Below are 13253 nucleotides of genomic sequence, written 5' to 3'. Positions count from 1 at the left end.
CATGCATTTTTCCTTATCCCGGTAACGTGTCCGGTGTAAAGGAAGTGTTGGTTGTCAAAAAAGAGTAAAAACGTACCAAACATTGGGTGAGCACTCTTATGGAAGCCCAGTATTCATGTTAAATTATTTTCTGACCAATCATCAGGCCATCCAGTGGGTATCAGGCTGTGCTCTCGTGAAATCTGTTAGGCCCCAGGACTGGTGACAACGTTCTCTAGCTCTGACCTAAAAACTGCCTTTAACTCCAACTCTCAAGAGCAGATAGCCTACCTGGCAGCCTGATATCTACATTATATTTGCTTAAGTTAAACTACAGCGGCTGGCCCCACTGGCTTCATATGCAACGCTCTCTGAATACCATGGCCCAATCCATTGTCCAATGAGCCACTAGTCTGACCCATAGCCCAAAATTGGCAATTAATTAGGAATATGGTCTCAAAATGAGAACATGGATCTCTGTGGGAAAAAAAAAAACAGTAGATTGCCCCCTCCGGATGGGGGGTGAGCTGCTCCAAGTGAAGGAGTGTAGGTATCTCGGGGTCTAATGGGAAAAAGGGAGAGTGAGATGGACAGGCAGTTCAGCATCAGCGGCAAAGCAGGCTTTGCACTGGACTGTCATGGGGAAGAGGGAGCTAAGCCGAAAGGCAATGCTTGTGATTTAGCAGTCAATCTGCATTTGGTCATGAGCTTTAGGTAGTAACTGAAAGAATAAGATCGTGGATACAAGCAGCTGAAATGAGATCCCTCTGTAGGGTGGCTGGGCTCAGCCTTAGAGATGAGGAGTGGAGTTCGGAAGGAGTTTGAAGGAGAGCCGGAGGAGAGCCGCTGATCCTTCCCTTCGAAAAGGACCCAACTGAGGTGGTTCGGGCATCAGATGAGGAGGTCTCCTGGGTGCCTCCCTTTGCAGATCCAGTACTTGCTGGAGGGATTATATATCTCATCTGGCCTGTGATATCCCAGGAGGAGCTTGAAAGCGTTACTAGGGAGAGGGACGTCTGGAATACCCTGTTTAGCCTGGTGCCACCACGCCCCAACCCTGGATGAGTGGGAGACAATGGATGGATGGGATCAAAATGAATTTGTTAGTTAGTGTAAGAGTCCAGGACGGTCTACAGTGTCAATCAGTGGCGTACCCTTTAAGGCCTGACTGGTTCAAGTTCCTGTTGGTAAGATAGAAACACTAACGCTTTGGGACTGTAGGTCGGGTCAGCCATCATCCGAAAGCGTTAGCATTTGAGAAATTGGGAATGAGACTCACAAATCAACTATCTTATCTACAGGAACTTTAAAGAATAACGCTGGCCATATTCAGTAGTTTTGTTATTGTCAACAAACACCATGAAAAGGCCAAAGCAGACAATGAGTTAGCCCACAGTTCAATCTTTTCCAGCTTCCCCAGGATCTCTGTGGCACTAAGACCCAAACACATTGGTTCCTACTGAAGATGTAAATCTTTAAAAACAGGTCACAAATACTTTCAAACAAAAGGCTCAGTGACTTAAAAAAACAAACAACTGGACACCTTAAGTAGCAAATGTTACTCTGACGTGAATAGTGCAGTGGTTAGGGGCTATTTTCTGCTGCGGATTAATACACATTTAATGTGTATTTCCAGCAGCATTACCATGAAGGACCACGTTCGCCGGCGCTAACCTGTGGCCTTAATGACGTGCTTTTAACAGTGCAATGGAGCTCTGTGGCACAGAGGAATATGACATAGGAGCAGGTAGCATAGGTACAATGTTTTGTTGTTGGCCTAGGGGATTTAATTACCACTAAGCCTTATGGCTGTACCACAACATTCGCGGAGTGCCTTTGGTTGCCAACATCAACAAAAGGATGCAGGCCTCACCTGAACCCCGGTGAATTCCACGAGCTTCTCTCGTTAAAAATATCTTGGCCTCTCATTAAAAAATCAAAGGTTTGCACCTTACAAGTGTTGAAATGCTATCTTGAACAATTACTCAAATTGTAGCTTGGGCTGCCAGACTAAATATGTATAATAGAAAGCCAGTGCTATGAGCTGGTAACATGGAGTTTGAAAGGCATAAGCATCTACCAGGCTGGGGGAGTTTAATGAAAAGCACTGTGCCGCTGGATAATGGGAAGCGCAGGATTACATTTCTTCCATTAAAACCACTCTTGCAGCTCCTCAGCCCTCTTGCAGCTTCCAGTGTTTGAAGGGTCATCATTAACAGCAGCACGAGCACAGCAGATGAAGCACTGTGCGGACAGGGCCAAGAGTCGCCACTTACAAGAAAGTGTGCTGTGCGACTTAGTGTCTATTTTCAGCTTCAAATTATGATCCAGGTTAGCTCTGCACTATTAGGAGCAAAATCATGTTTTCTTTTTAAATTTGGAAACGAAATGGAAGGGCGGTCTGTCTTTAATACATGTTTGGAGTTCAAGGACACTGATTTATGTCCTTCTAAGATTAAGCATCACCTGTGCACAAAATGTCAGGCCATCTTACACAGGGAAACGTTAACACAAGATAATCTGCCTAATTGTTTGCTGGTAAAGCCCATCGTGAGTGTTTGCACTCAGGCGATGAATGGATGGATTTCCCTCTCCATCAGCGGGTTTATTCATTTTCATGTGGTGTTTTAAAACAGCAGTCTGGTTTTGGGTACTCAGTCCTCAAAGTTCAAGTGGTGCAAATGAACCAGGTTATGCTGGGAGGTGCACACTTGATGGCTATGATCTGTCGCAGTGAATAGCAGGGGAACATTAATCACAAAATTGAATTTTTTGAGCAGCAGCTGCTTTAAATGTAATATTTACACATTCTTGAATACTGTGTGTGTTGATAAATTGGGATTTTCTTAATAATTTCGACATAGTAAATGGTGGATTTCATTTCCATCCATTCGGTGTCAAATGATGTGTGTTGATGTGTTAGGCAGAGACAAATATGACTGACAACCTGGCTAGCTTAAATTACAAAGTATCTTGAAATATATTTGAGAAAGACCTTTTTTTTACCTAAAGAAATACTTCTAGCTTTTGGTAATAACGTACTCGCTTTCTCACTTTGAGTCAGACGAGACAGGAAGTTAAATATGAAGCTAAATTGAGAAGTGTGTTTGCTAACATTAGCCTAAAAAACTGTACAAGGGAAACGGCGAGCTAGCAGTCTACTCCTACAGGTAATAAAATTCAGATAGCGGCACATTTAACAGGTACAGTATATATATTATACTTCCCTCCTGAGCTTTCTCCACCAATGGGAACATTTCTCCCGATTTTAGACACCTGTCAGTTTACAGCTGGCCAATCACATGAGTTTCCCTATCTCTGATACATGGTCTAAACCAGCAGAGAGGAGGTTTTCACCTGTACCTTATTTCCTGGTAGAGGGGTTTGAGATGATTTTTACTCTTGATTTATTTTCTGTGGCGTAAACAGGATTTCATCAATCACACTTTAGCAGCCTAATGATTCTGTGTACATGCTTCCCTAGGACAGAGAAATGGACATATGAAAAATCTGCCAGGGTTCTTCCTTTGAGGCCACTTGAGGCCAGACAGGCTGCCGCCAGGCCTCTTGCTCAACAGCAGTGCTATCTGAGGACACAGTATAATGTGCATGCAGTATAATATGTGTGTGGGTTTTTTGTTTTTTTTATCAGTGACTAACATAATAGGGATATGCATGTAATATAATATGATCTATGATTAATAGGGCTATAATATAGATTATACACTACAGTAAAATATAAGTTGTGGTTTTAGGGGGGGTTGTGCCTGCCTATTTATTGGCCATTAGTGCAGACTGCCTGGAGTCTCCCTTGAATTAAACCATAAAATGTTGTTTTTGAGCCTGTGAGGCATTAGTAGGTGCAATAGATTTTGTCACCTTTGGACAAAGCCAAGCTAGCTGTTTCCCAGTTCTTCCTTTTGCTCTGCTTATCGTTTAAAATATTTTAAAGGAGATATATTATGCTCATTTTCAGGTTCATAATCTAAGTTTTTGCTTTTGTGCTCAAAAAACACATTTGTTCTCTCATATGTTCCAGGGCTGCAGCACTGTATTACCCCCTCTGTCTGAAACGCTCAGTTATAGCTCCTGTCTCTTTAAGGCCCCCCCTCCTGAATATCCAGTCCCCTCTGACTGGCCAGTCCACACATGCTCGACCCAGTACCTGTAACAACAACAGAGTGGCTGTGCTCAATCAATTCCTACAGTATGTGACAAACTAGCCGCCAGGCAGAAATTATGCAAATATGCGACATGGTGACGTAGTGTGATGTCACAAAGTCACAGAATTAATCAGGAGCAGTGTTTTCAGTGGGAGAGAGGAGCTTCTGTCTGACCATTTAACTTTCAAGATCTTTAACGTGCACAAGAACCTGTATAACACACTAAAGGAAAGGAAAAAAACAAAAAGGCATAATAAGTCACCTTCAAGTGTAAACATACAACTTCCAAACTTTCCAAATTATATTATCACTGGTTCCGCTGTTGCAAAGACAACTGGATCATTTCCGTTGAGTCAGAGTGGCAACTTCCAACAACACAGGACAAAAAGTGAGTTTATTCATTCATTTAGTCTATAATGGAGACGTGAAAGTAGAAAGAAATGGTGCCAGGGTGCCAGCCTGACGGGACTGCCAGCCAGCCAGCCAGCCAGCCAGCCAGCCTTCATTTTCCTGGGAGACTTTGTGCCCATTGGCAGAAAAGCAAAAAACTTGCCAGTTGAACAAACAGGCTACATGAGTGGAGTTGGTCTCATCTAACTCTTAAACTAGACTAACTCATTTCCACAACACCGAACATTCCTTATCTATTTTTTAAATGGAAAAACTAAGAGAACTGCAAATTCAGTCCTAATGATGCTGCCTGTAATTTCCAAAACATCTGACACTGTAAACCTTCTCTGTACAGTTCAGGCCTACTCATCACCCTGAAAAGTAAGTGGTAGCCAGCAGATGGATGGATGGATGGGTTGTTGAACGCCGAACGAAAAACATTCCCAACCAGCGCTCTTCAACCCGTGTTCTCAGCCTGCATTCAGAACCCTGCTGATGTTCTTTCTAACCATGTAATCAGGGACTATTTTACACCTGGGGATACAAAACGGATGCAATTATGTGCATTTTTTCAGCCAGGTAACCAGCAGGCACCAGTCGATGCTGAGTTGCAGCAGTGAAAGTCAAACACAACCTGATTCTAGCAAGGTGAAATGTTTCATATCGGATTCACATTCATCGTCCTTCCATGTTGCTGATTACTTGTGGCACATTCCCCTAATCAGGAACAGAGGGTTTTCGGAAATGAAGAAGGAATTAGAAACATCTTAGTCCAATCATCCCTTGCTTATTAACCACATGGATGTGTGCAAAGATGGACACGCTTGCAAAATCCCTTGAGGCCTTCCCCTTTGATGGTCGGCACCATGGAAACATACAGCGATTTGTCCGTCACGGTGTCCTGGGTGGAAAGCTCATAATTACGAGTGCATTGTGATTAGTCCGGGTTGTAAGACAAGAGGCTTCATTCTCAGCTTCTCTCTCAGCTAATGGAATTGACTCATTTTTCTAGATGAGAATTCAATTGATTTTTTTTCTCCTTTTCTTTTTGTCAGATATTGAACCGACTTTGTCTGTGAGGACCTACTGATCGATCAAAAAAGCAAAAGAAAGGGGGGAAAAAACAGCTGACGGAGCTTCAAACTCAGCAGCTTACAACCTTGGCAAACTGATCAGGTGCACGAACACTTTCATGTGATATGAAAGACACCATCTGCTAGTTGCAGACACACAGCGGTGAACAGCTGCTGAAGCACAGACAGAAAGCATTTCAGAAAATAAAGTTCGGTGTGATTGTAATGGGCAACACGTGGCCACAGTAAGTGAATAAATATGGCAGCAGACTAAATTTTTGTATTCCGACACTCCACGGATAAACAGTATTCTGAAAAATGAGGGGGATTATGTAAACCCTTTGCACAGCTTAACGCCGTCTGAAATATTCTGCGTCAGCAAGCAAATCCCAAAATGCTGCTCTTCGTTTAAAAAAGCAAATGGAGTTTGTGTAAAGCTGCAGCACTGTTTGTTTACTTGTTTCCAGACTTACATAGCCCCGTTAACAGCACAGAGCAACCCAGCAGCGACAAAGCTGTGGCTCTGTTAGAGAAAATGAAAAAAGACATGTTCAAGGTCACAGATGCTTAATTGCAATGATGTTATCTCTAATTAAACCAGACCATCCCTGCCAAGCCACCATTAACAGCACACTGTAGTGTACCGTGCAGGCTTGGCAATCTCTGCAGGGGTTATGAGTCGTCAGCTCGCAAGAATAACATCAAATGGTTTGAAGGGTTCATTTGCAAAAAAAGCTGTTTTCGTTCCTTAATCGTGTTCTTTGTTTGTTCCAGAAAATATCATTAAACTGGTGGTTTATTCATCTTAAGAATGGCTTTTATCTGTTTTTGCAAATGCACTCTTCCTTTTAAATCGATGTGGATTGTGTTCGCACACAAACACTTCTGTCAGACATTAAAGCTCCCAGGATCTATTACAGGAGCTTCAGGGTGTAAGACTCAAAGAGAATAGTGAAGGACCACCGAGGATCTTCTGGATTTAAAGCTAATGTGACCTGAATTTAGCAGGAGAGATTTGAGGAATTATTCCTGGTACAGACTTCCATTTCTGCATGTGTCATGCAGAGGCAAACATTTCATACCAACTTTCCAGGAGGCAATTACATGAGATTTTCTCATGTGCAGTTCCTGAGGAGGAGAACAAAAGTAGTGCTGTAACTTTGCAAAAGAAAACACTCTGTCACTGCCAGCTAAGGAAAATGACATTGCTACAGTAGCTAACACTGGTTAATGTTACTGTGGCTCGCAAGCAAACGTCAGCTAACCACTACAAAGAATGAATTGTAATTCTGGGGGATGTCCCACTATTCATTTACACCTATGTTGTCAAAGGAATGAGGGGAAACAAAATGAGACATAACGGTTCAAAACATACTCACGTTTATGTAAAATGACTGATTTAAATCTAAGAAAGAAAGGCTAATGGCATGTTTGGAAGTAATGTTCTAGTTTTGAAGCCACAATTGAAATGGGAACTATATTGCAACAGACAAAAAAGACTGGTCAAAACAAAGCAGCAGAAGCAGAGATATCTGGACAAAATGGCTACCATGTGTCAAATCGTTGGAATGCCCCTTTAATGCGTGACACAACAAAAAGTGTCAGTGTCGACTATTGTAATTCTAATATTCACTCTTCTTTTAGCTCTGTTTTTGTTCTCCACCAACTTCTGAGGAAAATATTCGGCTGTTTAACAGCTAAATGATCCACTATGTTCGCCGACTGGACGCTAGCTTTGTCTGTTGGCCATTTGGTGCTTACCCACTCAGTTTTGAAGAGCTTTTTCCCTGAAAACAGCTGCCTGCTGGAAACGGTGTTGATAAGAGCGCTGGTGCCAAACCAAAACATTAAACTCCAGTTGTAAAACCAAAACAATTAGCTGAAAGATGCTAAAACGCGCTGTATAATGGGGAACGGCAGAGTCTGGTGAACCTTTTTTGTATTATTGTCACTACAAGCCACTACTTACATGTAGTCATCTGAATAACTGTTGGTATAAAACTTTTGATTAGTGCAGCTTTAATCTGCTCTCTGGTGACTTTTTTTTTTGAGTTTTTTTGGTCAATTTGCAAATAAATGTTTTTTTTCTTATAGCCTATAAACAATGTAAATATATACATACTCAAACATTAGAGTTTGTGGTGCTGATGCTGCACCCTCCTACCACACCTTGTCCTCTCCTCCTCTCCTCTCCTCCTCTCCTCTCCTCTCCTCCTCTCCTCTCCTCTCCTCTCCTCCTCCTGGCAGCACCCACTCTCACATTATTGGTGTGCCGGCTGCTGTTGTATTCCGTATTTACTCTCAGGACGACCCCTCCCACAGCAGCATGCAGCCCGACCTGCAGGTGAACAGTTCAGCCGCAGCTTCCTCGTGTCCTCCCCGCGCTCCGGGTGGATTCTTCTCGCCGAGGTTGGAATCGATGCGCTTCACTCCAAAAAGAGCCAAGTTGCCTTTGGGATTTTAAGGATTCACAAACGGGACGCGCTCCTGCGTCGCGTCCGGACAACGCGTGTGGATATGAAGGCGAAGGCAGACGAGATGATGGTGTGAAGAGGCAGCAGTGTGGGCGGAAAGGTGAGCTGTCGGCTGGGTCTGCGCTGTTGTTTTGTTTTTGCCTCCATAAAAGTCGTAGAAATGTGGCTGTTATCTCTCCACTGAGCCAGACAGCAGAGCAATTCATCCCTCACACACAGGCTGTAACACAGTCTGTCACTTTCTGCTTCATCAATCGATTGATTATTGCTCTAAACTTCACCGACTGTATGCTCCACTGTTGTCCTTCTCCATGCGTCTTTATTAACCTGGTTGGCTTTTGCAGCACTTTTAAAGGGGCACTATGTAGTTTTGGAGAAGAAATTCAAACTCAAAATTTTAATATTCACAATATGAATGAGGTAATAATACAAACTCAGAAATGTGTATTTTTTTCCCCATAACTGAATGAACAAGCTGTTCTCAGAGGATAATAAGGTCCCCACTGTTTGAAGCTAGAAAGGTGGCAGGGTCCACCACATATAAACAAAGTAAAACAGCATGAAATTATGTTGTCCTTTAAGTTCATTCAGTCATGAAAAGAAAAAAGGTTTGTTTATTTAGTTTGTTTACATAAAAAAATCTTTCTCTTCTGATTAAAAGTTCTTCTCCAAAACTACATAGTGCACCTTTAAATGATTACCAGAACACATAGATGAGGAAAACATCTGTTTATGGAGATTTGTTTTGAAATTTGATGTGTTGTGTAATTAATGATAGGAGTAAATGTATAATATTCTTGGTGTAATATAACAGCATATTGAGTACTAAAATAGACTGCAGTGCTATAATATTAGAGAGATTGTTAAACAGGTGATAGATAGATAGATAGATAGATAGATAGATAGATAGATAGATAGATAGATAGATAGAACATCAGACCCTAAAAACAGAATAAAAAAGAATAAACAATAAAACATTCATGAGAAATACACAAAATTACAAACACTGGACAGCATGAGATGAATCAAAGGAATAACTGAATAAACAAGTCTTATTTAGTTAGGATTGAGTAGAGGTCTTAGTCAAATAGAAAATTGTTTAAAAAAACAAGTTTAACAATAAAAAAAGAAGAAGTTGTGGACTAGTCATCACCTTGTACTGTATTGGTGGGAAATATGGGGGAGGAGTATGGATTACTAAACGTGGATGGGTTAAGTTACACTCGTTCCAGAAGTTGCTCACAGTTGTCGTGTGCCGATGATGCCAGCAGCCATCCCTTCTGTATTTTAATGTGGATTACAGTTTATTTTTAGTTACAGCATGTGATGCATTTACATTTATTACATGTTGTCACAACAGTCCTGCTTCACTGTTTTGTCTTGCAGCCTTTTTCACTGAACTCATTAGTACTAGAAGATTATTACTCCTGTAAAACTAGTTTAAAATATAAGATTCATTTCCATGTTCTCTCTTCCTTGTTTCCCCTCTTTCCTCAGTTCATAGTAGCCACGCACTATCAGAGGCTTGTAAACCTGACATGTTTACACCCAGTGAGAAAGTAACCTGAGATCCCATCCTGAGGGAACACCAGGATGAGTCCCACTGCGTCACAGCTTTTAGGCAAGAGCAACGTTGGAGGCAGCAGTTGCAGCCCTGCCGCTGCAGCCCTGCTGCTCTCCCTCTGTCTTGGCTTCCTTCCCTCAGTGGCTACTTGCCCACCTCACTGCCTTTGTGCCAGTGATATAATTTCCTGCAGCGGGCGCAATCTGTCCACGCTGCCCTTTGATCTCCCAAGTTATGCCACACGGTTGGACCTGAGCCACAATGCCCTCACTGCCCTGTGTGTGGACTGGATTTCCCAACCGTTTGATCGGCTCGCCACGCTGGTTCTCAGCAGAAACTCCATCAGCCGAGTTGATGTGGATGCCTTCGCTGTGGCGCCGCATCTCCTCCACCTGGACCTCTCTTCCAACCGACTGACGGTGCTGAACTCGTCCGTCTTCACTGGGTTGAAGGAACTGAAAGAGCTGCTGCTGTTTGGCAACCAGATCATCCAGATTAACCCAGGGGCCTTCAGTGACCTGCACAGCCTGCAGAGGCTCTACCTTTCAGGGAACAGACTGATGGATTTCCCCCTGGGGCTTTATTGGGAACCTGGAGGTCCTCGCAATCTGACCTTTCTCGATCTATCCTACAACAGGCTCTCCAGAGTTCCCATCCAGAACTTGCTCTCTCTCAGCCAGAAAGGTGGAATTTATTTGCAGGAAAACCCTTTGGTCTGTGACTGTGCTTTACTCGCCTTGCTGGAGTACTGGATGTGGAAACAGTATCGCCCCCTGGTGGACTTCAGAGGTGAATACCCTTGTAGAGATGATTCAGGACTAGTGTCTGAATGTAGCCAGCAGGTAGCATCAAGAATGCCCCTTGAGGAACAGACTTACCAAGTAGAGCCTGGCAAATGGCTTCAAGTGCCATGTCCAGGGTTGGCTTCTCCAGCCACGACTAGCCCGGAAGTGTTCTGGGTCACTCCCAGGACTGTGGTGAATTCATCAACCAATGATCCCAACTCCAACATAATAGTTTTCACCAATGGTACCCTCGAAATCCGATCAGCCCTGGTGGAGGACTCTGGTATGTATGGGTGTGTGACAGCCCGAGGGTACCACCATCCCCCCAGTGAGCCTCTGGAGGTCAGAGTCGTGGTGGGAAACTTAAGCACTACCTCGAGCAGCGGCTTGGCACACCGCAGCAGTGCTGAGCATTTCAACACAGCGTTCACCACCCTGGCTTCTTGTGTGGTCAGCATCATACTGGTGCTGCTCTACCTCTACCTCACTCCCTGTCGATGCCGGGATGGCCGGAGCGGAGGTGCGAGAGGTTGCGGCGGACGAGCCATCATCCTCTGTTCGGACCCGAGAGAGGTAGAGTCCGGACAGCGGCGGTCTAACGGAAAGAGGGTGGCTTTCTTAGAGCCTCAGGCAGAGGACTCTGATATCGGTGTCCCAAAATCACCAGCAGTGAACTCGGGTCACGCTACCACTGAGGGAATCCTCAAGAATGGGAGTAGGACAGTGGGACAGACCCTCACAGACCCTGCTCACATGGCATAGCAAGAAAATGATGTTTTGAGCATTCCCGTAGTCTCATAGTCTGAACCCAAGTGTTTTTCTTTCACTCTCTTGTTTCAGTACACAATGAAAAAATCCATTTGATGTGAAGTAGTGTACTGTGATTCTTGTGAAGTAGTTATAGACTGTAGGGTTTGGCTGTTTGGTCTGAAACAGAAAATGCAGTGTGTTTGTGGGCAGAATTTCAATTATGTCTCAACTGTAAGTGCTGTCTGTTTTTTTATATTAAGAGTTAATATGGAAATTTCCCTGTTTCCATTTCATCGTGGGAAATTGTGACTGCAGAGATCACAGAGATCATATAAATGTGGGTGTTGTTTTAAATTGGCCTGCGGGGAGTATTCACACATGATTTGATAAGCTGCTATAGAAACATTGATGGTTATTATACCGTATCTGCATTGTGAATTTTGCCATAACAGTGACTCTTGTTAGTTTTAGCCATCTGTCTCTCTACTGTGGAAGCGTACCATTTTCAAAACATGTCGGCCATGTGTGAAATGATCTGAACTTTGTTGTTTTCCAGATCTAACTGCGTCAGCTGCACACCCTCCCTTCAGATGATGTTTATCACATGTAACCATGTGGAAGTGGCTTTATTAAAAGAAAAGACACAATACAAAGCGAGACAAAGAGTAGCTCATTGTGTTGCTGTCAGGTGGAAATCTTCAAAACTGTAAACTTTGCAAGAAGAAATACAGCCTTGTGTTTAGTCAGTGAAAAATGCATTTGATGAACTCAAATATGGTTAGATTCTCTTAAACGGAACATTCATTCTGATTTTAAGAATACTGTTTTTCCATTACCAACAGTATATAGTACAACCACGCAGAGAGGTTTAGTACTACATGGAGTATTAGCTGGTTATGAAACATTCTTAACTTAAAGGAGCAGTATGTAGCTTTGGGGAAGAAATTTAAATCAGAAGAGAAAGAACTTCATAGACTGACTGAAAAAACTGACCTTAAAGGACAACACAATTTATACTGTTTTACTTTGTTTATATTTGGCGGACCCTGCCACCTTTCTAGCTTCAAACAGTGTTCTGGGGAGCTTATTTTCCTCTGAGGAACAGCTTGTTTATTCACTTATAGTATGTATTTTTTTTACCTCATTCATATTGCAATTATAAAAATTCTGAGTTTTAAATTTCTTCTCCAAAACTTCATAGTGCCCCTTTAATGCTGATGCCTCCATATGGCCTACATGATTATATGAGACCATCAGCGAGAAGATTTGTTATTTCTACATAGTTGTTGTAGTTATTCATAATGCTTCTCACTGGGATAGATTCTGACTTATACAGGTCAGATAAGTAATACAATTTGAATATTTTTCCATTGAAGAGTGCTGAGAATGAATCGAGGCGTCTCACAGCCTGAGGAAAGAAGATGCCCTGTTGGTCTGCCCTGGCGGCACGGCACTAAAATTAAGTTTACTTTTTTTTTTCATCGTCATCGTTCTAGCCACAAAAAGATACATTACCTCAGCGCCATGCATCCATCCTCAGGTCCGCCAGAATCAATAAAAAAAGAATCTCCTTGTAGCCTCAAGTCTACAAGGAGATTTGAAATTTCTGTCTCCACCCCAGTACAGTGGAGGTGATTGGAATTTTAGTTTTATTGTTCACAACACTGAATAGTACATTCAGATTTGATGAACGAATGAGGAAATCAAACTTGACAGTGCTCCTAGCTAGAGAATATAAATTCATTCTGCTCATTGTTTGGTTTCAAGGCCTGCAACTTTACTGCTTTGCTTCAGTCCCATTGCTCTCATCAACACTGTTTCCAGCAGCAGAAGGTACTTCAGCAAAAAGTATTGATGAACCTATTGTATGCTGCTCACACAGCACTAGACAAATGCCAGACAAAGCTTATAACTAGTCGAGGAACATAGTGGAGAATTTAGCAGATTAAAGGCCAAATGTTTTACTTGGGAGTTGGTAGAAACCAAAACAGAACTAAAAGAGTAAGTAAATATTGGACTTGGTTTGCCAGAAACATGGCTCCAAATGAATGCTTAAGTTGCCTTGCGACTGTAAA

At 42.7% G+C, this 13253-nt stretch overlaps 1 protein-coding gene across 1 annotated transcript; it reads left to right on the top strand.

The window, feature by feature from the left end:
- Window positions 1–7957: 7957 nt before the first annotated feature.
- Window positions 7958–12754, top strand: LOC141008321 (amphoterin-induced protein 2-like). Its single transcript, XM_073480633.1, has 2 exons — window positions 7958–8179; window positions 9577–12754. The coding sequence occupies exon 2, from the start codon at window positions 9673–9675 to the stop codon at window positions 11188–11190; it is 1518 nt and encodes a 505-aa protein (XP_073336734.1). The 5' UTR covers window positions 7958–8179; window positions 9577–9672; the 3' UTR covers window positions 11191–12754.
- The last annotated feature ends 499 nt before the right edge of the window (window positions 12755–13253 follow it).

This window comes from Pagrus major, chromosome 14 (genome assembly GCF_040436345.1).
Source record: "Pagrus major chromosome 14, Pma_NU_1.0".
Taxonomy (NCBI): Eukaryota; Metazoa; Chordata; class Actinopteri; order Spariformes; family Sparidae; genus Pagrus; species Pagrus major.
The sequence above is the reverse complement of the archived record's forward strand: the minus strand, read 5'-3'. Positions and strand labels throughout refer to the sequence as shown.